The sequence below is a fragment of the Metarhizium robertsii genome (assembly GCF_000187425.2).
Source record: "Metarhizium robertsii ARSEF 23 chromosome Unknown MAA_Scf_4, whole genome shotgun sequence".
In the NCBI taxonomy this organism is placed as follows: domain Eukaryota; kingdom Fungi; phylum Ascomycota; class Sordariomycetes; order Hypocreales; family Clavicipitaceae; genus Metarhizium; species Metarhizium robertsii.
In genome coordinates, this window is record NW_011942182.1 from 3,346,627 (window position 1) to 3,367,671 (window position 21,045).

Sequence of the window (21,045 nt, forward strand, 5' to 3'; positions counted from 1 at the left end):
GTGTGCTCGGAGCCGCAAGCTGTCGATTATCTATTGTATGGCGTCTTGTACCATAGCTTGATTTGCAGCTCCCTTTTGTTTGAGGCAGCCACTGGCGGCAATTCCAACTAGTCTGTACGGAGTTCCGAGGAGAAGAGACCACGTATTTGTATGCTTATAGATAATGCTGAGGTGACCTCGCCATTCTGCACCTTGACCATCTGCCACTCATCAAACACCCGTTGCCTTTTTGGGCCCCGACGTTGCTTGGACGGTGTCCCTATCCGTGCGACAGAAACCGGGCACTCTGATCTTGTTCGCTCACGTGCGGCGCCATCAGCTGGCAGTGAGCGGCTTCGTCGGAGTCGGCAACACTATCCGAAGCGCGGAGAGAACCAGACGCCTTCTTGATCAGCTGCCCCGCAAACGCAAACTTAGCCTCGCATCCATTTGAACAACGAGCGACCGAACAACTCAAATCCTCTCAAGACAAGAACAGGACTCGCATGGGACAAAAACGTCGCCTAGCGATGAATGCGAACATGAATAGCCTGCACGTCAATGTCGACGATGCGGAGGCCCCTCCCCCGCCATACACGGAAACAGACATCTACTCCAACTCGGGTGGCCCTCGATCCGCCGCATCCTCCACCTCCCACACCGGCCTCACGCCTCTGGACGATGCCTCATCCACAGGGGAGGTTGTCTACACGCCTCCCTTGACACCTCGCACATCATCAAATACACATCTGGAGCCCCGGCAATCTGCAGAGCAGCCCGGCGCCACAGTATACTTTGACTCACGACCGCCGCCCGCCAATCCTCCCACAGAGACGCTTGTTCACACTGTCAGGGTGGAAAGTACCTCTCTTCCAGATGACTTGCCGTATCAGAACGACTGGGCTGCGAGGGATGTCACGCCGCAGGACTGGGCGACCTTTGTGAACTTCCTGCTGCCTGATCACACGACCAGGGGCAATGAAGCGGTGATCGAGAGGAAGCTGAGGAGCGAGGGGAGGGGTGGTGATGCTCTGACGAGCGGGAGGTCTCAGGCTGAAGCGCAACTGGAGCAGATGCGGGAGAACGGGGCGGCCACCACGAGGAGTAGGTCGGAGATTGAGGCGACTGTCCACCAGTGGAATGATGGCTTCTTTGGGCCGAGGGGGATGAGTGTGAGGCTTGACCCAGAGGCGAGAATGCCAGGTGCTTGGGCGGCGGAGCCTGAGGCTCCTGAGCAACAGAGAGAGAACAATTCTTCTATATTCGGCAAGCTCTCCATTGGGAGCGACGGAATCCGATACGGGGACACTGTAGTCCTGGACAGCAATGGCATCAAGATCAACGGTCTCATTGTGAATAATGAAGGCATCTCCATGGGCAATAATAACCAGCCTTTGGGAACAGCGGCACCGCAGCAACGAAGCTTTGCCGGGCCAAGCGGGCCGACCGGCCCAGCAGGCCCAGCAGGTCCGTCGTGGGCATTCGGCGGCCGCCCAGGATGGGATCACCATCGTCACGATTTCCGTGATTTCCGCCACGGTGGTCATGACTGGCATCACGACAGGCATCACGACAGGCACCACGGACGTCACCATTGGCACGACCGCCGTGAAGGCCAACACTCCGAGGACCGCGGCAGAAGGTGGTATCCAGACCGCAAAGACGGACACGACCGGTCCCACTCCGTCTCATCAACTTCCTCCGATTCCTCCAGCAGCTCCGAGTCGTCGATTGGCTCCCTCCCCGACTACGACGACATCAAGGACCACCAGCTTCCACTATACGCCGAACGGCTCCAGGACTGGACATCGCACCCCGACCAGGTACGCACCAAGAGCGACATTCGAGCCCTGAAAGCAGAGTTGAAAGCCGTCCCAAAGGGACCTGCAGATCCGAACTTCAACCGCAGGGCACTCAAGGGGCAAATCAAGGGTCTCCAAGCGAGCTGGAAGTCCATCAAGAGGGCCCAGAGACAAACTCGAAAGGCCTACCGACGAGAGCGGCGGATGCAGCGCAGAGCGGAGAAGAGGGAGCATCGAAACCAGAGACGAGAAATGAGACGGGCTCACAAGGATTATAGAAGACATGGAGGACCATTCCATGTGCAGCCGCCGCCAATACCTCCTGTTCCCCCAGCGCCGCCCGCGCCGCCCGCACCGCCGGGCCCTACTGCGGCTCCGAACCCTCCTCCGTGGACTCCGAATTGGCCGCGAGGCTGTACCGGCCCATCCCAGAGAAGTTCCTTCTTCTTCGGCCCGGACGGGCCTCTCGGCGAGCGAGGGCCATTCGGCCACCGCGGCGCCTTTGGAGGATCTAGGGGAGGAGGGCCATTTGGCCGTGGAGGATGGGGCAATTGGGGCAGCTGGGGCAGGGGCGGCAGAGGCTGCGGCGTCAACGGGGCCGGAGGACCATGGGGTCCGGCCGTTGGCGGAAACCCGCGCGAGGCGCCCGGCGCATGGCCCGAAGACGGCCACGAGTCTGGCACCTCATCGCACGTTGCTCCCCCCGGGGCCGTGGCCGCAGCCAAGTACAAGGCCGCGGAGCAGATCGAGGCCGAGATTGCCAAGCTGGCCGCCAAGGCGGCGGGTGCGGAGGAGGGCAGGGGCGCAGTGGAAAAGGAGATGGAGGCCCTGACGGACAAGTTGGAGGCTGTGAGGATGGAGGCGGATGAGGCTTATGCGCGGGAGTTGGCTGAGTAGGTGTATGAATGATTGACGATGAGCGTAATGATGATGAGTCTTTTCAGATGGTGTTTGGTCGGCATTTGGCACCTCTGTTCTCGTTATGTAGTTTTAGAATGATGACGTAGTAATTATATTTCTTGAATGAAGAGAAATGGAGCCCGGGGACTCTTGGCCTGCGTCGTTTTGCGTCGGAGGATTGGCTGCTTTGTGTTTCCGCATGGCGATTGTCTTGAGCTGCTGCAGTGGCGTGAAATGTCGTGGGCTTGCTGGACACCAGGGGCACGTCATTTTGATGCTAGGCGACAAATTGCTGTTGAAGTGTCTAGTTTAATCCAGCGAACTCTTTCCCCCGTGATAGCAGAGAGCAATCACGCTGTCAAGGGTCAAGTTCTGTCTGGCTCAAGACTTGCCCTGCATCTACTCGACGGCAACGGTCTGGGTGTCACGGCGTGGTACCGAAGTCAGCTTACAATCCGCGGCTACGTCTTATTATGTAACTGGCAGATTTGGCCTCGGGGTGTTCGTGTGCCCTTTTTGCATGGTCCTGCCTTGTGTTGCCACCGTTTCTCCTAGCGAGTAAAGGACCATGATGTTCAAGGGAACATAGCTAAAACTAAGTAGTATTTTAACGTATAGTGGCCGGAGGTAGCAACATGAAATGCCACAGAACCAATCCCGAGCTAGCCCAGACTAGATGAGCGTCCCCAAGGAGTCTCTGTTGCGCAATGGAACGCCATCCCAATGAACAAGGCAAATGAGGCGCAGGGCGGCTCGGCAATCCCTACCTCGGAGCTTGAACGGTGGCTAGCGACGCGGCGAATACGGTTTGACGTGTCTATTGTAAAGCCTCCCGACTTCTTACGGAAGGGGCGGAAAGAACAAAAGGACGAGTGGCCGCTTTTAGCTGCGGCGGCGCGTCATCTCCTCTCCGTCTCCGACTCTAAAGTTGACGTAGAGGGCCTTTTTGGTGGTTGTAGAGACGAATTCGGCATCCGCGGTCACTAGATGCTTTCAAGGCAGCTACGGAGTGCTTATGCTCACGAAGACAAGGTGCATGAAGTTGGTTCAGGCGGCCGTGGAGTATGACATACTGCCCTTTACTAGTAGTATTCATTAAAGACCGGACCACACAGTTGGCAGCTAGTAGATGGTATGAATACGCTCTGATTGCATGTATATATGCTCATCTGCGTACAGACGAGAATAGCCCTCCATCTCAGCGTCCTACCATCCCGAGCCGATGGATTTGCTGTTACACGATAATAGCCCAACAACGCAGCTGTTACACGGAAAAGGCCCAACAGATTGTGACGCCTAATAAAAGGGCTTTACTAATAAGGAACCTATTAATTATATAACTAAAATATTAATTAATATTTGGTTGATTCGCTCTGTAGTTAAATAAAATTACATATATAATACTAGTATTATACAAGCGTAAAATCTAAAATAATATTAGGCTATACTAGGCTAAAAATCATAAGAGACTAGAAAAGTAGACTATTTATACACGTATTATAACGCGTTAAATATACCAGCGCAATTAATACCACGTCGTGGCCCGCTAGCTATAGCTACCTTATAATAGCCTCAGCTATTATTATGTAGTTAAACCTTATATATTATTATGACTTTATGGCCGTAACTTACGCTGAGTCACGCTAAAAACCTAAAATGCCCACACATATAGTATATATCTGTAAGGTCTGCCCTCTCCCGCATCCTGAGTTAATCCTGCATCCAAGTCATTCTTCTGCTATTAAGACCACAACTAATCGTGAGTCGCTGCTCCTACACACACACATCTCCCATAAGCACTTACTGACATCCACCACAGCTATCTACAAATAATAACAATAAGATGACCAAGCATAACAAGAAGCCCAACACAAGTAGGTTGCCTATTGCAACCTTCAAGGGTCAAAGCTAACAAGGCCTAGTGGGCAACGCAGCTATTAACGGATTAGAAGCTCTCCGCAACAGAAGGGATGCCTGCCTTAAGGCCAAAAATCCCGATTCTGAGGAAATCAAAGAGGATATAACTAAAATATATACCTAGGTAAAAGCTTTAAGCTTAGCTATTTTTTATATATATATAAAGTAGTTATTTTTCCCTTCTTTTCTCTTAGTAATTTAAGATCTTAAAAACCCTTTAAGATTATTATTAAATTAAGCCCTTTTTGCTCTAAGCCCTCATTCTGAGCCCTTGTCACAGCAGCCCAACAAGGGGCTCACCGACAAAGAGACCTTGAGGCTACACAGGCTGAACATATGACCGGGCAGAAGCCATAGGCACAGACGTTCCCTTCATGTATATATATTCTTCTATCCTCTTCTTCTTCTTAAAAAACCAAGGACCTTTGACACCCTTTGGCATTATCTTTGAAATAGAGTCTTTGCTCCAAGCCTTCTATTGAAGGCTTGTCACATTTGCCTAGCAGGGGGGATTGGTATTGACGTCATTTGTAATATTCAGAATGATCTGGGTGACTCACAAAAGGCCATATGCTATAGTGTGACAAGGGTACGATAGTAGGCTTGGAAAGGATTCAATTCAAAGATAATCGAGTAGGTTGTCAAAGGTCTTTGGTTTTCTAAGAGGAAGGAAGCGGATAGTAACCACTATATATACATAAAGGGAACAGCTATACCTAGGACTCTTACCCGGGCACGTGTTCAATCTGTGTAATTAACGGGTCGTTTGTCGGTGAAGCCCCTCTGTTGGGCTTCACGATCCGTTGGGCCTTCTTCGTGTAACCTATGGGCTCAAGCAGGCATCTTTGCAATCACCCGCATGGCTGATGATTGACTCAAGATCTTGAAAAAACTGACCTTCATTTATCGACCCTACAGGAGGCAAATAACAGTGCCGGGTGCTGGTAGCTGCGTGCGAGGGCGGAATGCCACAAGAGATTGGGGTAATACCCGACGCGTGCGATGTGCCCAAAGCCGGTAGCGGGCTCAGGCAGGACGATAAATACGACCGGGCTGGTATATCCAGGTTCGCCTTGATGGCTGTGACAAGGGTTTAATAGAAGGCTTAGAGAAAAAGACTTGATTTGTGAAGTTGATCTCGAAGGGTGTCAAAGGTCCTTGGTTTTGCAGGAGGAAGAGAGGGACGAGTGACCACTATATAAAGGGAACGTCTGTGCCTAGGGCCTCTGCCCGGTCATGTGTTCAGTCTGTGTAACCTCTAGGTCCTTTATCGGAGAGGCCCCCTTGTTGGGCCTCGTTGCTGTTGGGCCCTTCCGTGTAACAGTGGTCGCCTGGAGAAAGATGCGTCGCGACAAGGTAAAGGCGAAGTCCCCCTGGCGGCAATATACTTGTATATAGAATATCTCTTTAGTTGCGGAATGGCTCGTGGAGACTCGCTTACCTAAGAAATTTGTATGGCAGTGGAGTTTTCCACGAGCCATTCCGCAACTAAAGAGATAGGAAATTATCAGGCTCAGCACTGAATAGACTACCTTGTTCGTCTTTCGTATACGGCTCAATAAGTTCCAATAGCTGTTTTTTCGTTGCGTTTGCCAACATGTGTTAGATAAGCATCTCGCTAGATGGCCCGAAAAAACCGACAAGACCTGTCAAGGTTTCCGTCACTGCCTTGTAAAGGAAAGCGCTGCATGTTGCAACATTAGAACAAAGCAGACCGGTATGATCTATCAGTCATCAGTCAGCTATTCGAGCTTTTTTTTTTTTTTAAAGGCTTTTTTTCATTAGAGCTCCCTGGTTGAGAAGCCGTGTGGGTTATGACTCATGGCGGTTACAATTTACAAGTAGTAATTAATAGTTAATTTGATTGTTGTCAAGTTAGCATAGTGGAGCCCAAGAGCCGGACTGGGTTAGATGCAATCGTCGAGATTAAACGACAACGCTAACTGCGGGCCGTGCCACTTCGCTTGGCTCGCGCGCGCAAGCACCTTGTCCGAGCGGCACGCCCCTGACATTCAGGCCCGGACGTCGAATTCAACCAAAGCCACGTGCAGCTCCATGTACATATGGACCAACTAACAATAATCACCACCAGCAAATCCTCGTCTTCGGCTGCACTCTCGCACGGGCCGAGCAGTCTGTGCTCCCGGCGCAGGCTACTATTTCGCAGCACGTCACGGACAAGGGGGACTTGGTCCACTTTGAATGTACTTGTATTGAAGTGATATTGAACAAAACCCCCCCCCTTTTTCAACGAATATATAACTTGAAGATGATAATGTCCATGCTAACCCATAGCCCCAAGATACTACAGTCACATTTCTTTCCCCCAACATCGGCAAGTACCATCAAATGGGTATTCGCCCGTTCCCGCCAGGGACTGTCTCACAGCCCGCTTAAAAAGAGTGCCGTCGGAGGCGTCGACGACGACGAATATCGCACGGGCTGAGATCGGGCTGGGCGGCAGACATTTCGATATTTTCTCCTGTTCCGGGAGTACATTTCATGCCCTCAGTCACTGTCAGCGTCTCGGACCACTTATGGTTGGCGCAACGCTGGAAAGCCTTTCCGCCAACGCAGTTCCACCAGCCATCCGTTTCGCATTTAGTGCCGGGAGCGAAGGCGCCGTCCGTGCCCGGGGTGGGAGCAGGGCCGGCCTCGGTGCTGGGGGTAGGGCTGTGTGCGGGAACCTTGGTCTCGTCTTGGCTCACGGAGACAGTGCTGTCACCAGCAGGTCTCGTCGGCTTGGGCACAAGCGTCGAGTTTGAGCCACCAGGCCGCTTTGAACATGAAGGCCGCGGGCGAGTAGGGGTGCCGGTCGTCGGTCGTGGGCCGCCAGGCGTGTTTGTGTTTGTAGGCTGCGGGCGACTGGCGGTGCCTGTTGTCGGTCGGGGGGCCGACGTCGGCTTTGAGACGGCAGAGGTCGGCTTTGAGGAGGCAGAGGTCGGTCGGGGGGCAGAGGTTGGCGGTGAGCTCCCGGAGGTTGGCTGTGAGGTGGCAGACGTATTGATAGATGTAGGGCGAGTACCGCCCGTCTTGCAGTTACCCGTGGGCGCCCCCAAAGCCGACTTGGTCTTGAGGCCAAACTGGTCGACGTCCTGGCCCGGATCGGGGAACTGGACATCGGTGCCTTCTGGGACGCCGCAGCCGTTGCCCACATTGGCCACAAACATGTCCGGCAGGGTGTCCAGATAGTTCTGGGAGCCGCCGGAACCAGTCACGCTGATGGGGGCACAGTTCATGTACATTTCTCGGTTGCCGATCTTGTTGAACCAGGTCCAGGCGAGGGTGTAGTTGCCGGCGCCGATCTGGTCATGAATCTTGAAATCATACGTATAAGGGACTTTGCCTGTCGCGGATCCGCCCTCGAGGTTGCCCGTTTGATCTTTGGCAGGGCAGCCGCCTTCAATCGACTTGATGACCTTCCACACGGTGTTCTTGGTGGGGTTCGGGTCGGTTGTGATGGAGACTTGGCATGAGCCGCCGGCGTGGACGGCAGAACCTATGAACTCGAGCGTCTGGGTGCTGCCCTGGGCGTAGACGTTTTCTTTAACTGGGCGGTTACGGTAGTTGGCATTTTTGCAGGGGAAATTGCTACCATCCTTCTCCATGGGGCTGTTGCTCAAGTTTTCATTGTCGAAGGGGGAAGGGCTGGTCATTTTTATGTGTGCGCTGGCAGAGGCGACCAGGCCGGCCAGGATAAACTTGTTCAACATTTTGGGAAGAGAGGAGCCGGTACGAATCTTAAGTAAACCAGACGAAAGACTCGGAAACCAGAGTGTCAAGTGCGAGAATGAGAGTAGTGTTGTCGAGACAGACTATTGGAGAACCTTTACACAAAAGGTTGTTGTTTGAAGGAATGTACTATAAAGACGAGCATTGTTAGCATTGCGAATAACATGTACAAGAATCATGATACATCCAAGGCACCGGAGGCGATACAGGCTCGCTTGTCATGCCTGGACCAAGGCGGTACAACTTACAGAATGAGAGTACAAGTGCAACACAAGGACTAGCCTCGGTACAGGAAAAATGCAAAAAAAAAAAAGGAATGAAAAAGAGCGCACGTCTCTTGCCTCGGTTGACAAACAACTTGCGATGCCATGGTCGAGGATATCAAGGACTTTTATGTCTGTCGACAGACAAGTTTGATAGCCGCGCTATCCTTGCCATTTCAAAGCCAAGAGAATTCGGGGATCAAGTGTTGTGAGAAAGGGCTTTGGCTTGTGTGTCATCTTGTTCTTCTTTCCATGTACTGGTAGGCGACTTGATGTTCTGGTTGAATTAGAATTGGGTACTCCGTAATTAGCCAGGGCTAATTAACCCCATTCAGGGGTTGTATTGTATCAAATCGATCCGTGGTGGGCCGCTAGTTGCAGTGTCAAAAGTGGACGTGGCTCCATCACAGTGTCCCTTCACACGGCCAAGGGACGGGCAAGGGAGAAGGGAGAAGGGAGAAGGGACGGTGCCAGCTCGGCGCAGGCAAGGTGCCGGCATCATGCTAAAGCCGTTGCCAAGAGGTGCCAAAAGCCACCACACGTCACGAATGTAACGTGAGATCAATAAACAGCCTGTTGTCGATCTTTATTTTTTACTCCGTACATAGAAGAGCACGTCCGGGGATTCGTCACATGATTTGAATGGTAGATGACGGCATAAATTAAGCACCACACATGATCACCACGGCAGTCCCAGCCAGCCTATCAAGGTACGGAGTGCCAAACTCGTAGTTAATTCCTTACGAGGAAGGTGCGGGCAATGAACGTTGAGCTCTAGGGCAGCTGGAGAACCCCCACCTTTGCACTTTTGACACTGCGACAGCCCACCAGGCCCCACCACCGAGAACCTGCTCCGCGAGCGGGTGCGCCTTCCCAGCTGAGCTCTTGCCCTGGCTGCGCCTGACATAAGCATCACCGGAAGTCATGGTATGGTAAACTTGTCCCCTTTCTCCTCGGTAAATCCCCTCTCACCTGAAATGTAAATAGCCGGTGTAAGCCCGGTCCAGGCCCGTCCGTCTGGTAGGTCAACAACCCCGCCCCGTAGCACCTCGTTGCCAAGACAGCCGTTTTCTGCAACAAGGGAATAGAATTGTACATGCAAGAACAGGTTTTACATGGACGTGGATAAGGGTAAAATGAGCTACCATAAGACGAGTTGAGATGGGAATGGAAGCATGTCATTGTGTTGGGCCCGCACCGTCACCAGACGTGTGAGGCACCACATCACGAATACTGCACCAATAATCTCACCTCATGATGAAGCTCTTGTGGCCTCATCGCAGACCACTCCCTTCGGTCCCTCGCAAGTCGCGCGCCACCGTGGGATACTCGGAGGGTTTTGAAACAGGGCCAGGTTGCTTTAATATACACACTCATGCTACCAGACTTTGGACCGCGACCGTCATTCGGCCAACTCCATGTGTCAAATTTCCAACGCCCAGCCAAGTGGAACCCGGAAGGGAGATGAGATGATGCCACCCCACGCCGAGCCACGCCGCGGTGGTCCGGTGGATAAATGGACCCGCAGTCCCGTTTAGGCAAGCGCCTGGGGCCGTGCGGCCGTGTCATTCGCACCCGTCCATATCCTTGTTTGCTCCGAAACGGACGACCGCTTCCCAATTAGATCGCATCATGGGGACCACGCATGAAGCTGGTGGCTCTCCCCGCCCCTAATTTATTTCTGTACGCGCCATCGAATCAGGACGCCAGGAGCTAGTGTTTTAAACCGCCCAAGAGGGAGCGGATGGGTTGGGTGATGGCTCGTCGCGCTCTCACAGGCAACGGGGGCCTGCATATAAAGGGGGGAAGTCGACATTTTGAGACTTGCCAGTTCCGACGGTTGCCACCCAGGCGGCAAAACGGCGGAGCGGGGGGAGGAGAGCTGTATTGTAAATTGCTCGTAGTTGAGTGTGATGACGGAGAGTCATGAGCTATGGAAAATTCTGTCCATAATGGATTACTCTGCCCTGATTTTAAGGAACTGACTCGGCGATCCCAATACGCGAGATTGGTAGTAAAATTGTGTTGAAAGTATTCGACGACAGCCATGACGGCGTTGATGAAGGAAAAGTATAGCCAAGATACAGATGAGCTGCTGTGGTCCAAGGTCTAGGAGACCAGTGTTTAGCAAGGAATTCTTGCCATTCTAATATACATGGGCCGCTTGAGGCTTTTTCCAAGACTTTGCTCGTTGAGGACTCCCTGACTCTCACTGGTCCCGTCCTCCTGCTTTCCGCTCCCCAGCACCCAGAAAGCAAACCGAGGGAGCCTGGCGGCAATCTCGGAAAATGCCGGGCTTGAAATCAGCTGGCGCTATTTCACGAATATCAAAAAATGCTGCTTGTTCCACACTTGGATGTGGCAAGAGATGGGCCAAAAGTCAGCTTTATAAAGGCCGGCAAGAACTTCCACCAAGCTGTAATCTTTGCCCTGAAAGAAGTTCTGAAGAAAAACAGCTGGCTTTGGACAAGATTTCCTCACCAGTCCCAAAGGAAAGGAAAGGAAAGGCATCTCATTAGACACCCTCTAGTTTTAAGCGTGAGGATGACGCCTACCTCCTTTCAAACGGGCAGACGCCAATCACGGAGAATCCTGCAAGGAAAATCCGGAAACACCAGTGCACAGCCGCCAAATCTACTTGGGCAGATGGGCAGCTACGCGATATTTAGGTGCGGCCCGGGTTGTCCAGCGAATTCACGGGCCTGACACAATGTAGGAGGAGCAGTGCAATCTAATCAAGACTCCGAAAATCTGAGAATCTAGCCAAGGCATGGGGATGTCTGTTCAAAAAATATAATCTTCTGGTTCTTGTCCTACGGTTAAGATGTTGACTTCATGATGCTAGGGGGCTTGGGGCTAGCCGGCTTTCATTCTCATGATACAAAACATTTGATGCCGGTCAGTACTATTCTCGGGTACAGATTCGATTATTTTGCTCCTTGTCTAAAGCAAAGAATTAACACTCCCCAAAGCACGACGTCTGGTCTCTCGGAGGCGTCTTCTTGGAGTTTTGCGCCTGGTGGCTTAAAGGCCACCATGGCTTGACCACGTTTCGACTCCAACGAATGCGGAGAGTACACTACCGCTCCCCAGTTCTTTGTTTCAACAGACTTGGATGGGCGACTTGAGGCCATGGTGGCCCCGGCTGTTCAGGAGGTAGGTTCGTCTCAAAGTCGGCAAGCAAGCATAAAGTTTCATTCCATCGACACTAATCATGCGACGGTGGATCCGGCGGGATCGTGACATTGGGAAAGACGATCCATTCGCGATACCAATGTTGGACCTGGCTGAGCAGGAAACGTTGGGGTTCAATTGTAAGGCACGGGTGACGATTTATCGTGTTGTGCCAGGACGGGGCGGATTCTGGGTCAGCTTCCACGAGATCAAGTCTCCGAGAGTCTCTACTCGCGGATCGTCTGTCCGAGGTCGATTACAACCGCAAAGGGCAAGATAGGAGACCATGATGGAGCAGGTGGAATGGCTTGGGACGGTTCAAGATGCAACAAGAGACTCCTGGATTCTCATATGGGAGCTAAAGGACATGGAGGAGCTCCGCCTCAACATGTTGCACGGTTAGGATCCAACAATAAAGCCCAACAAAGGGGCATCGCCGACAGAGGACCTCGAGGCTACACAGAACTGAACACATAACCCGGTGGAAACCTTGGGAACTGCTGTTATTTTTGTGTATATATAGTAGTCACTTATCCCTACCCTGCTCCAGAAAACCAAGGACGTTTGACATGCTACGAGATTATCTTGGAATCGAGTCATTAGCTCCAAGCCCTATTAAGCCCTTGTCACAGAATACGAGACAAAACAGGATCGAATAGACTATCAAGTTTCTTCTAGCTATAACTTATTCCTGGTCAATTCTTGTTTCTGGGATTGATCAAGTCTTACACGTGATTTGTTGACCTCAGCTAGACATGTCCGATTTTTCTTAAACGCCAGGGTTGTTAAGATGCGGCTCGGCCAAAAAGCCAGACAATAACCACATTGTCAACTGAGACTAAATCGGATCTATAGCACCTGAGTGCATGTTGTATGGGTTTCCACAAGGTAAACATGAGATGATGTTTACAACTACAATCAGAAAGAGAGCATGTCAACGGAAATATAAAGGGGTATAGCTGCTATTAGATTAGAGCGTTTTGTGATGGAGAAAGTATAGACTCTGAAGATGGCGCGCAACCTCATATCAACAGGCATCATTGACGGACTGTGAGAAATGTGAGGGCATCTTCCTCTTGAAGTGCTAGCTAAAAACTGACAAAAGAAATCCTCAACAGCGTCCTTCGTATAGTGCAAGTAAAATCGCACTCACAACCCTTATTATCCAACATTGCAAAAAGATTGAAACACAAAACAAAAACCAATCCAAAACCAATGAAACAATAAATCCAGCGCACTGCAGTTGCAGTTCTTGTCCTATTTCCTTCCAAGTAAACTCCGTCTCCAGTTCCAACACCATCCCGCCCTTGACACATCATCGTATCGTTTTGTTTCGTGTCTTCCGGAATGCAACCATACAGCATGAAAACATTGCATGTGCAACAAGACTCGTGGTGCGTGATAAACCAACGTCAGGTATCAGGTTGTCGGTCTTCTTTCGGTATTGGCGGCCCAGGTCCATCATTCATGGCGATAAATCGCGTGAGGTATCGTGATCGAGCAAAGAGTCGTGAACTCGATGAGGGACACACACGAGTCGCGTTGCGTAGCACCAGACCGATTCGGCTAAATAGAGAACCATTTATTGAATTGATTCTCACACTTGACGAGGGCTTTACCCACGGCCGGTTCCTCTAAGAATTCAAGATCGATAGCCCTGGTTTTCTTCATGATTTGCTGGGCGAGAGGGGTCTATTTGAAGGTTAGGATCGGTTTGATTCACCCCGGCATGAAGAGGATACGTACACGGCCATCGTCATAATCCTTTTCATTAATGACGACAAATAAGCATTCTTCACCCTCAGTTTTAAGAATCTTGGGATGCACACTCTTTTCTCCATAACGCCCACCCAAAACATGCTTGATGTCGTTCCATAACTTCGTTGGATCTTCTAGGCCGACATTTGCAAGGGCAATACAACCTTCTTCTTTCCAGTTCTCTATCTTCAACTCCACCCAGGAGCCGGCGAGGTGATCCTTTAAAACCTCATCCGATACTTCTTCAACAGAAACAGGGCTTTTGTTGCTCATGATGCCGGTTGTTGATGCTCGTGTATGTCTTGATGTCTTGGGATAAGCCACGTGAGGCAAGGGGTTTCTCAATAAGAAAAAGGTGTTGATCATACAACAATGGCGATGATGATGAGAAAAAAACCCGAGGAGGTCGGCGGGTGAGGAGGACATTTATAGTTGCAAGTGCCGCAATAAAACCTGAACAGAACTCAGGCAACGTACCAGAAGTTTTTGAGCAGAAGTTCATAGACAACGACAAAGGTATATTCATAGCAAACCCTGAAACCTGCTGACAGCCATGAAAGCCTTGCATAAAAGAGGGGATTGGAGAGTGTTCTGGCAGACTTGTTCTTGTTCCTGTCTTGTCCTTGTCTTGTTCATACGGGCCGAGGAACCGGGCCGTATCCTGCCTGCAGCTGTGAATCTTCTGACTCAATCATGCATAAGCAGCTACTACTCCATCTTCACAGAAATCCTGTTCTAGAAACAAAACTCCCAAGGAACACAAACGGACGGCACGCCGGGTGATCATCTGCATAGTGACCTGTCGGATTTCAGTCTACGCAGCCTTGTTTTGCTCTCCGCGTGCCCAAGGCGTCTCCCTGACTTCAAGGTAATCAATCTGTGTTCATCTGATGGGCGCTTGGAAGACGAAAGCGAAAATGACAGAATGACATATCAGAATTTCGACAAGGCGACGATGCATGGTGCTGACGGCCTGAAGGCATGGGCGCAGCTACGCTGCTCAAATCAAGGCACGTACAGACCATTCCGGCCGAAAAAGTACTTCACATGGAGACTATTAAGTTGTTCATATTCTGATTGCATGTCGATGTGGTTGGGATGGAAATCAGGGCAAGTTCAAGTGCAGCGATGGAGTCAGAAGCAAGTAAATGGCAGACAGAATGACAAGTCAAAAATAAAAAATAAAAATAAAAATGTCAACTATTCTAAAAAATGTAGCCATTTACAAATTCCCAATCAAATTCCTTGTTTATTTTCTTTGCAAATGATCCCAGGACGCAGGTTCTCGAGCCGTGATGAAGCCAGCATTTGTCCAGTTGTTCAACTTGGACAAGATGCTCCATTTACGTCGCCAGTCACGGAACCCGGGCTATTGTCAATAACAGCCCGTCCAGGTACGGTTCTAGTTGGATAAGAAGGCGGTTCCTTTTCCCTCATGTATTCTCGTAGACGCTCTCCGGTCGAAGCATCACCCTCGTGCTCGCGCGCATGTCCAAGTTTGCGTACCGAGCTTTCGGCGTCGGAGATGAAGTCCCTCGTCCATATCTTCCATGATATCGAACTAGACGCCATGTAGGCAATCCCGTCCGCCTAGGTTGCTCGCTCAAGACGAAAGGAACAGTCACATTTCCGTGGATAGAGTTTCCGCTGCTCACGCTGGCTGGCGGTGCTTGTGTCTAGGTCCATCCACAGACGGCTCTACACCTTCTAGAAGCCTCTTCCTGCTCTCTCATATATTCTCGTAGATGCTTTCCTCCGGTCGGAGCATCATCCTCGTGCTCGCGAGCGTGCCAAAAGATGCCGAATGTGTCGGCGTAGCCGGAATCACGCTTCTATTGTTACTGGTTCTTTGTGCGCATGGCAAATTAGCTTGTAGTAGTACTCACAGGTATGCTGCAGCAAATATCTACGTTGATATACATGGTATTGTCCAGTCTCCCGTCTTGACGGCGAAATTTGGCCCTTGTTCCGCCTCGAGTAGGCCTCCTAGCAAGCCAGGATAAGGGGAACCTTGGGCCATGCATGTCGTTCTTCGTCTTCCCCGATAAGAACCCCTTGGTATGAGGCGGAAATGACGGAAGTTTGGTATATCAAGAGGGTAAAGGCTTTTGGCGTCGGAGCCGGCCCGATGAATAAGTTTGGCGCCGGGCCATGGATAAAAAGTCCGCTCGCCTCACATTGTTGTAATGGTGTCGCCCTGGGTGTAGCATATCCGTATCGGGGCGCTCCGAATTATTTTTCTATTAGACTTCGTTGGTTGTGCGAAGCGCAGATATATCGGTCGTGTTCGTCCTCTGGGCAGGCTTGGTTTGGGGGGGAATGTCTGAGGACATGATGATTTTGTAGACTATGATGGAGTGATGGAGATGGTGACACGAGATGCTCAGACCAGACAGGAGAAAAGGAGAGCAAAAGGCCTAAGGCCTCTCTTTTATGCCTGCAGCCCTCTCGACCACCGAGTTCCCAGAGACTACCAACACATTGACCAAGGTCAGTGGTCATCTACACACATCCCAGACCAGGGGAGCGCGAACACACATACATACAAAGGGGGACAGGACATCTGTTCAGCAATATCTTGCTCTTATGACCTGTCACCAGGCCCATTATGCATCCAGGCCCGCACGTAGGGAAGCCCAAGCGCTCCGTGTCGCCATACCAAGTGCACGAGCTCCCTGGACCTGCAGCTACTGGGACGTACATTCCCGCAAACTCGTCCAAAACACCGTGTCAACAAGCTCCGTCCGCTTTGTCAGGTCACAGGGAGAGTTGGTCCATGACGGGGGCGGCCCGGTTGCGAAACGTCCCAGCGATCCAAGCGTCCCCCTTTTCATGGCACATCCAAAGCCAGGTCTTTTTACCTCCATGGCCACACGACCCCATATTCCAGGAGTCGGTCCCATCAAAGAGGTCGTATCCTGCAAGAAAGAGTCGGGACCCGATCGTCCCGGTAGTACCCTGCTTCGCCCGCCCCCCAGTGTCTTCTCCCAAAGCCATTCTTGACATTGTTTCAAAGAGCCCTCGTGTGGCAAGATATCCTTTGTGGTGGGATAACACCAAGCAGCTGACGACATTTGCTGGAACAACATGATGAAAGAGGTCTGAAACAATAACGCTCGGAGTGAGATGTGCCCCCTGAAGCAAGCGATGAAGTCACAAACGCGGCGTGTCACGCTTGGACTTGGCTGGGGTGGAGGGAATTAGGCGTTCTCTTTTTTATAAAAAAAAGAAACAAAAAAGTTTATCGTAAGACTGTGTCAAGCTAGTATCACGAAGCGGCACGATGTGAAATGGCCGCTGCCACGCTTAACACAAAGCACGGCAAGCCGGAGGAAGAAATTCCTTCAGACACATCTATCGAGGCTTCATTAGTCTATAAGCACACCTATATATATCCAAAGTAGTCCAAAGTGAGTCCTGCATGTATACTTATAGATTCATATATATCGCCAGGTGTAGTCCGCGCTTCTAGTCCCCAGGCAGACACCACAAAGAGCCAGATAGGTGCCGAAATATCGTAGTCCCTTGTGTTTGTGAAAGAACAACAGGTCTCGTCTTCCCTTTATCACAGGTTGGGCCGAGTGAATCGCGGCATCAGTCCAAGCCGACTTGGTCGCATTACCGCGCCGAACCACAACTTCAAGCCCATTGCCAATGTATACCGTCTCCCACACTGGCCAACTATCCATAGCACCTTGGTTGCACTCGTATTTTATCTATCCACTTAGTGAGAAAGCCATTCATCTCATGCACCGGTATATCTATCCTCGGCCCATTCAACCATCTCACACCCCAGATTCTAATGCTTGCTCTCATCCTTCTCCACCAACGCGCCTACACCTAAACTCCTCCCCACCGCGACCTTGATCTTCCTCCCCTCCTTGTCATCCTTGTTCTTCGCCGGATCCCGCCCAACCTCGCCCACGGCCTCGCCCTCGTCCACCCCGTCCGTGCCGTTGGTCTCCCTCTCCGCGTCATCAATCTGCTTCTTAATCTCGTCCAGGTCCAGACGCATGCAAAACGCATCTTCCCCGTCAGCGTAGTACTTTGCCTCCACCTTTTCGTTCTTGAAGCCCAGCGTGTCCTCGTACAGATGGCGAGCGGCGACGTTGGAGACGCGCACGTGCAGCGAGACGTACTTTGCCTGGAAGGTCTCGACCATTGCCTGTTCTGCACCACGTTACATGTTAGCCGAGTCCTCGCAAAAGAAACTGCGCAAAGCCAAAGGTCCCAGCAGAGACGGGGTTCAAGGCCCAAGACAACATACGGCTCTGCCTCATGAGCTTCTCCGCAATGCCCAGCCGCCGGTGTGTCCTCATGACGCTCAAGCTCGTGATGTGGCCGTGCTGCACGCCGTCGGTCGGCTCCTCCTCCATCTTGGCCAGCACGTAGCCCACAATCTTGGGGTAGTCGTAGGGCCCCTTGGGCGGCCGGCTCATGTCCACGGCGACGTAGCTTAGTTGCGGCCATGACAGCGCATGGTACAGGTAGTATTTGAGGAAGTAGTTTTCGGGGAGGTTCTCCAGGTTGGCGTGCTGGATGAGCGGGAGGTCCGCGCTGCTGAGGACACGGATGTCCATTGTGGACGCTCTGTTGGCCCTGGTTGTTCCAAAAGGGAGGAGATGCGCTGTGACCGTGGAGGGCGAGAGTATCGGGGGAGAAGTGGCGCGCGCAAGATCGATTGAGGCGATGGCCGACGGTGCGCGGGTGTGTCTGCGGGTGGTGTGACGAAGTTTTTTTTGGAGTTGTAGATGGCACACGACGCCGGAGCTTGGGGAGTTGTTGCCCCTCGTGGAGGCGGTGGTGGGATATGTGGGGCCGCGAACTCGGTCTTGCGGTGGCACCCTTGGCGAGAAACAAAAGCCGCCAACGGATGAAAAGGAAAGGAAAGAAAAGAAATTGCTGTATTCTTGCTTTACAATACTTGGTGTATAATAGCGTTTTTTGAAACAATTTACTTACTCAAATAATATAATAAAAATATACTTTCATTGCTATAATTGAAATACTTTATACTTTTACATATATAGTAGTAAGCGCTCTCCGAATTAAGTTAGGGGTTATATATAAGCTTTCAATGTTCCTATATATCGACATGTAAAAAACAGTGCACTGTAATAGCGTGCCTTGAGTAAGTTTTTTTTAACTCGTGGCTAATCTACAGTAAGCATAGTAGATTGGGAATGTATTTTTCCTATATTTTAGTGTGCACTATTTTAATTTAGTGCACTTTGTAGATGCCACTTTCCAAGGTAGTCGCATTTTGCACTTTCTAGCCAAGGCGCCACCGTCCACCCACGACAAACATTTCACTCTAAATTGGTGTAGTCATTGCTTTAAAAGAAGAAGAAAAGAAAAATCGTTTCTCTTTGGCACACCAAGTCTATCACTATGACATGATTGCTATATCTCTGTACTACGCCAGCCATGCCCTCTCGCTTCATGCCTCATTCCAAAAGCCTTTCATGCCGTCGCCGCCGTCCCCAGACCATAGCCCTTCCAAAATGGCATCTCGCATAACCACACATCATACAACACCGTCTAAACTCTAATCTTTGTCTACTGCCCGTCAGGCTTGACCCGGATAGGCAAGTCCTTCGTATCACCCGCAGCAGGAGGCACAGCAGCTCCATCCTCTTTCTTCTTCTCCTCCTTTGACGTCGAGTTTTCGCCAGTTGTGGCCTGGGCGCCCCCCGCAGCCTTGGCCGCCTTTCTCGCCTTCTTTTTCTCCTTTTCCTCCTGCTTCTTCCTCTTGGCGGCCTCTTCCGCAGCACGAGACTCGGCACTGCCTCCATACGCCGTCTTCCATTCGGCAACCTTCTTCTCGTCGATACGAGTAAATAGGTACGCAGCTTTGCCAATCTTGTGGCCAGGCTTGAGAATCTCAGGGTCCCAGACGTCAGGGATGAAAGCAAGAGTGGTGTTTAGCTGTTTGCAGATAGACTCTGATGTCGAGGGCATGTACGGCGAGGCAAGAGAAGCCAGCAGGTGGCACAGGTTGAGGGCGAGACCAATCACAGTCTTGGTTCTCTCGGGCTTCTCAACCAAGTTGGTGTTGTCCAGTCTGTACTGCAGCAACATGTTGCCCTCGGTGCTAATCTCCATGAGCTTCTTCACACCGGCACGAATGTGGACCTTCTCCATGAGGTCGACATACTCGGACAGGAGGGCATTGATCCGAAGGATCCAGCCGGCAAAGTCGAAAGTATCGTCGGTATAGGTGGCGGAGAATTCGGGAACGGTGCCGTCGCATTTGGCATTGACAAACTTGACAATACGGTTGACAAAATTGCCAAAGTTGGCGAGCAGCTCGCTGTTGTTGGCGAGGACAAAGTTCTGCCACTCAAACTGAGTGTCTCCAGATTCGGGACGGTTTGACAAGAGGTAGTATCTCCAGACGGACGGAGAGATGCCGATATCCTTCACCTGGTTTCCAAACACGCCGACACCTCTCGACTTGGAGAATTTGCCGTTCTCGTAGTTGAGGTACTCGGTAGTTGACAGATGGTTTAGCATGGTCCACTTGTAGCCGGTTCCGATTTCTGAACCAGGGAAAATGACAGTGTGGAAGGGCACATTGTCCTTGCCCATGAACTGGTACAGCGTAACGTTGTCTGGGTTCTTCCACCACTTCTCCCACTCATCCGTGTAGTTGGCCGTGATGGAGGGGTATCCGATACAGGCGTCGAACCACACGTAGATGACCTTTTTCTCATACCCAGGCAGCGGGATAGGGACACCCCACTTCAGATCTCTGGTGATACTGCGGCCCTCGAGGCCCTTGGTCAACCAAGACTGGGTAATGCCGACGCCATTCTGCGGCCATCCGTACTTCTTGTGCGCCTCCTCAAACCACTTTTCGATATCGGACTGAAGCATGTCGAGCTTCAAAAAGATGTGCTTGGTGTCGCGAGGGATGGGTTGAGCGCCATCAACCTTGCACCGGGGGTTGATCAACTCAAAGGGGTCCAAAAGCCCTCCGCACTTGTCGCACTGGTCACCTCTGGCATCATCATAGCCACACTTGGGACAGGTTCCCTCGACGAATCGATCGGCCAGGTAGCCATCATGCTTCTCACAGTACGGCTGCGTCGTGGTACGTTCCTCCAGGAATCCGTTCTCATGTAGTTTTAAGAAAATGTCCTGGACAATCTCTGTCTGCTTCTGGGTGGTGGTGCGGCCGAAGTGATCGAAGCCAATCTCAAACCAGTCGTAGACCTCCTTGTGCTTGACGTGGAACTCGTCACACAGCTGCTGGGGGGTCTGGCCCGTCTCCAGCGCTTTCGTCTCCGTGGCAGTGCCGTACTCGTCTGTTCCGCAGATGTAGAGGGTCGGGCGATCGCGAAGCTTGCTATATCGCGAGAAGACATCGGCACTTAGCACGCTGCCCACAATGTTGCCCAGATGAGGGACATTGTTGACATAGGGCAGAGCACTGGTGACAAGGATGTTCCTCTTGCCCTCGACGGGCAGGATGGGATTATCAACCGGCATGTCAATTCTTTTCGTCCCCAAAATCT

At 51.4% G+C, this 21,045-nt stretch overlaps 5 protein-coding genes across 5 annotated transcripts; 1 reads left to right on the top strand and 4 right to left on the bottom strand.

The window, feature by feature from the left end:
- Positions 1–521: 521 nt before the first annotated feature.
- On the top strand, positions 522–2,678 carry MAA_03138 (RING finger domain-containing protein; the record flags this gene model as incomplete). The annotated part of the gene is made up of 1 exon (XM_007821136.2): positions 522–2,678. The coding sequence occupies one exon, from the start codon at positions 522–524 to the stop codon at positions 2,676–2,678; it is 2,157 nt and encodes a 718-aa protein (XP_007819327.2).
- Positions 2,679–6,991: 4,313 nt separating this feature from the next.
- On the bottom strand, positions 6,992–8,311 carry MAA_03139 (endoglucanase; the record flags this gene model as incomplete). Its single annotated transcript, XM_007821137.1, has 1 exon — positions 6,992–8,311. One exon carries the CDS (start codon positions 8,309–8,311, stop codon positions 6,992–6,994), a length of 1,320 nt encoding a protein of 439 aa, XP_007819328.1.
- Positions 8,312–13,333: 5,022 nt separating this feature from the next.
- Positions 13,334–13,798, bottom strand: MAA_11133 (uncharacterized protein; the record flags this gene model as incomplete). Its single annotated transcript, XM_011413099.1, has 2 exons — positions 13,334–13,459; positions 13,514–13,798. 2 exons carry the CDS (start codon positions 13,796–13,798, stop codon positions 13,334–13,336), a joined length of 411 nt encoding a protein of 136 aa, XP_011411401.1.
- Positions 13,799–17,324: 3,526 nt separating this feature from the next.
- On the bottom strand, positions 17,325–18,105 carry MAA_03140 (GCN5-related N-acetyltransferase (GNAT) domain protein; the record flags this gene model as incomplete). The annotated part of the gene is made up of 2 exons (XM_007821138.1): positions 17,325–17,695; positions 17,793–18,105. The coding sequence occupies 2 exons, from the start codon at positions 18,103–18,105 to the stop codon at positions 17,325–17,327; spliced, it is 684 nt and encodes a 227-aa protein (XP_007819329.1).
- A 979-nt stretch (positions 18,106–19,084) lies between these two features.
- MAA_03141 (methionyl-tRNA synthetase) lies at positions 19,085–21,019 on the bottom strand (the record flags this gene model as incomplete). Its single annotated transcript, XM_007821139.1, has 1 exon — positions 19,085–21,019. One exon carries the CDS (start codon positions 21,017–21,019, stop codon positions 19,085–19,087), a length of 1,935 nt encoding a protein of 644 aa, XP_007819330.1.
- Positions 21,020–21,045: the final 26 nt, after the last annotated feature.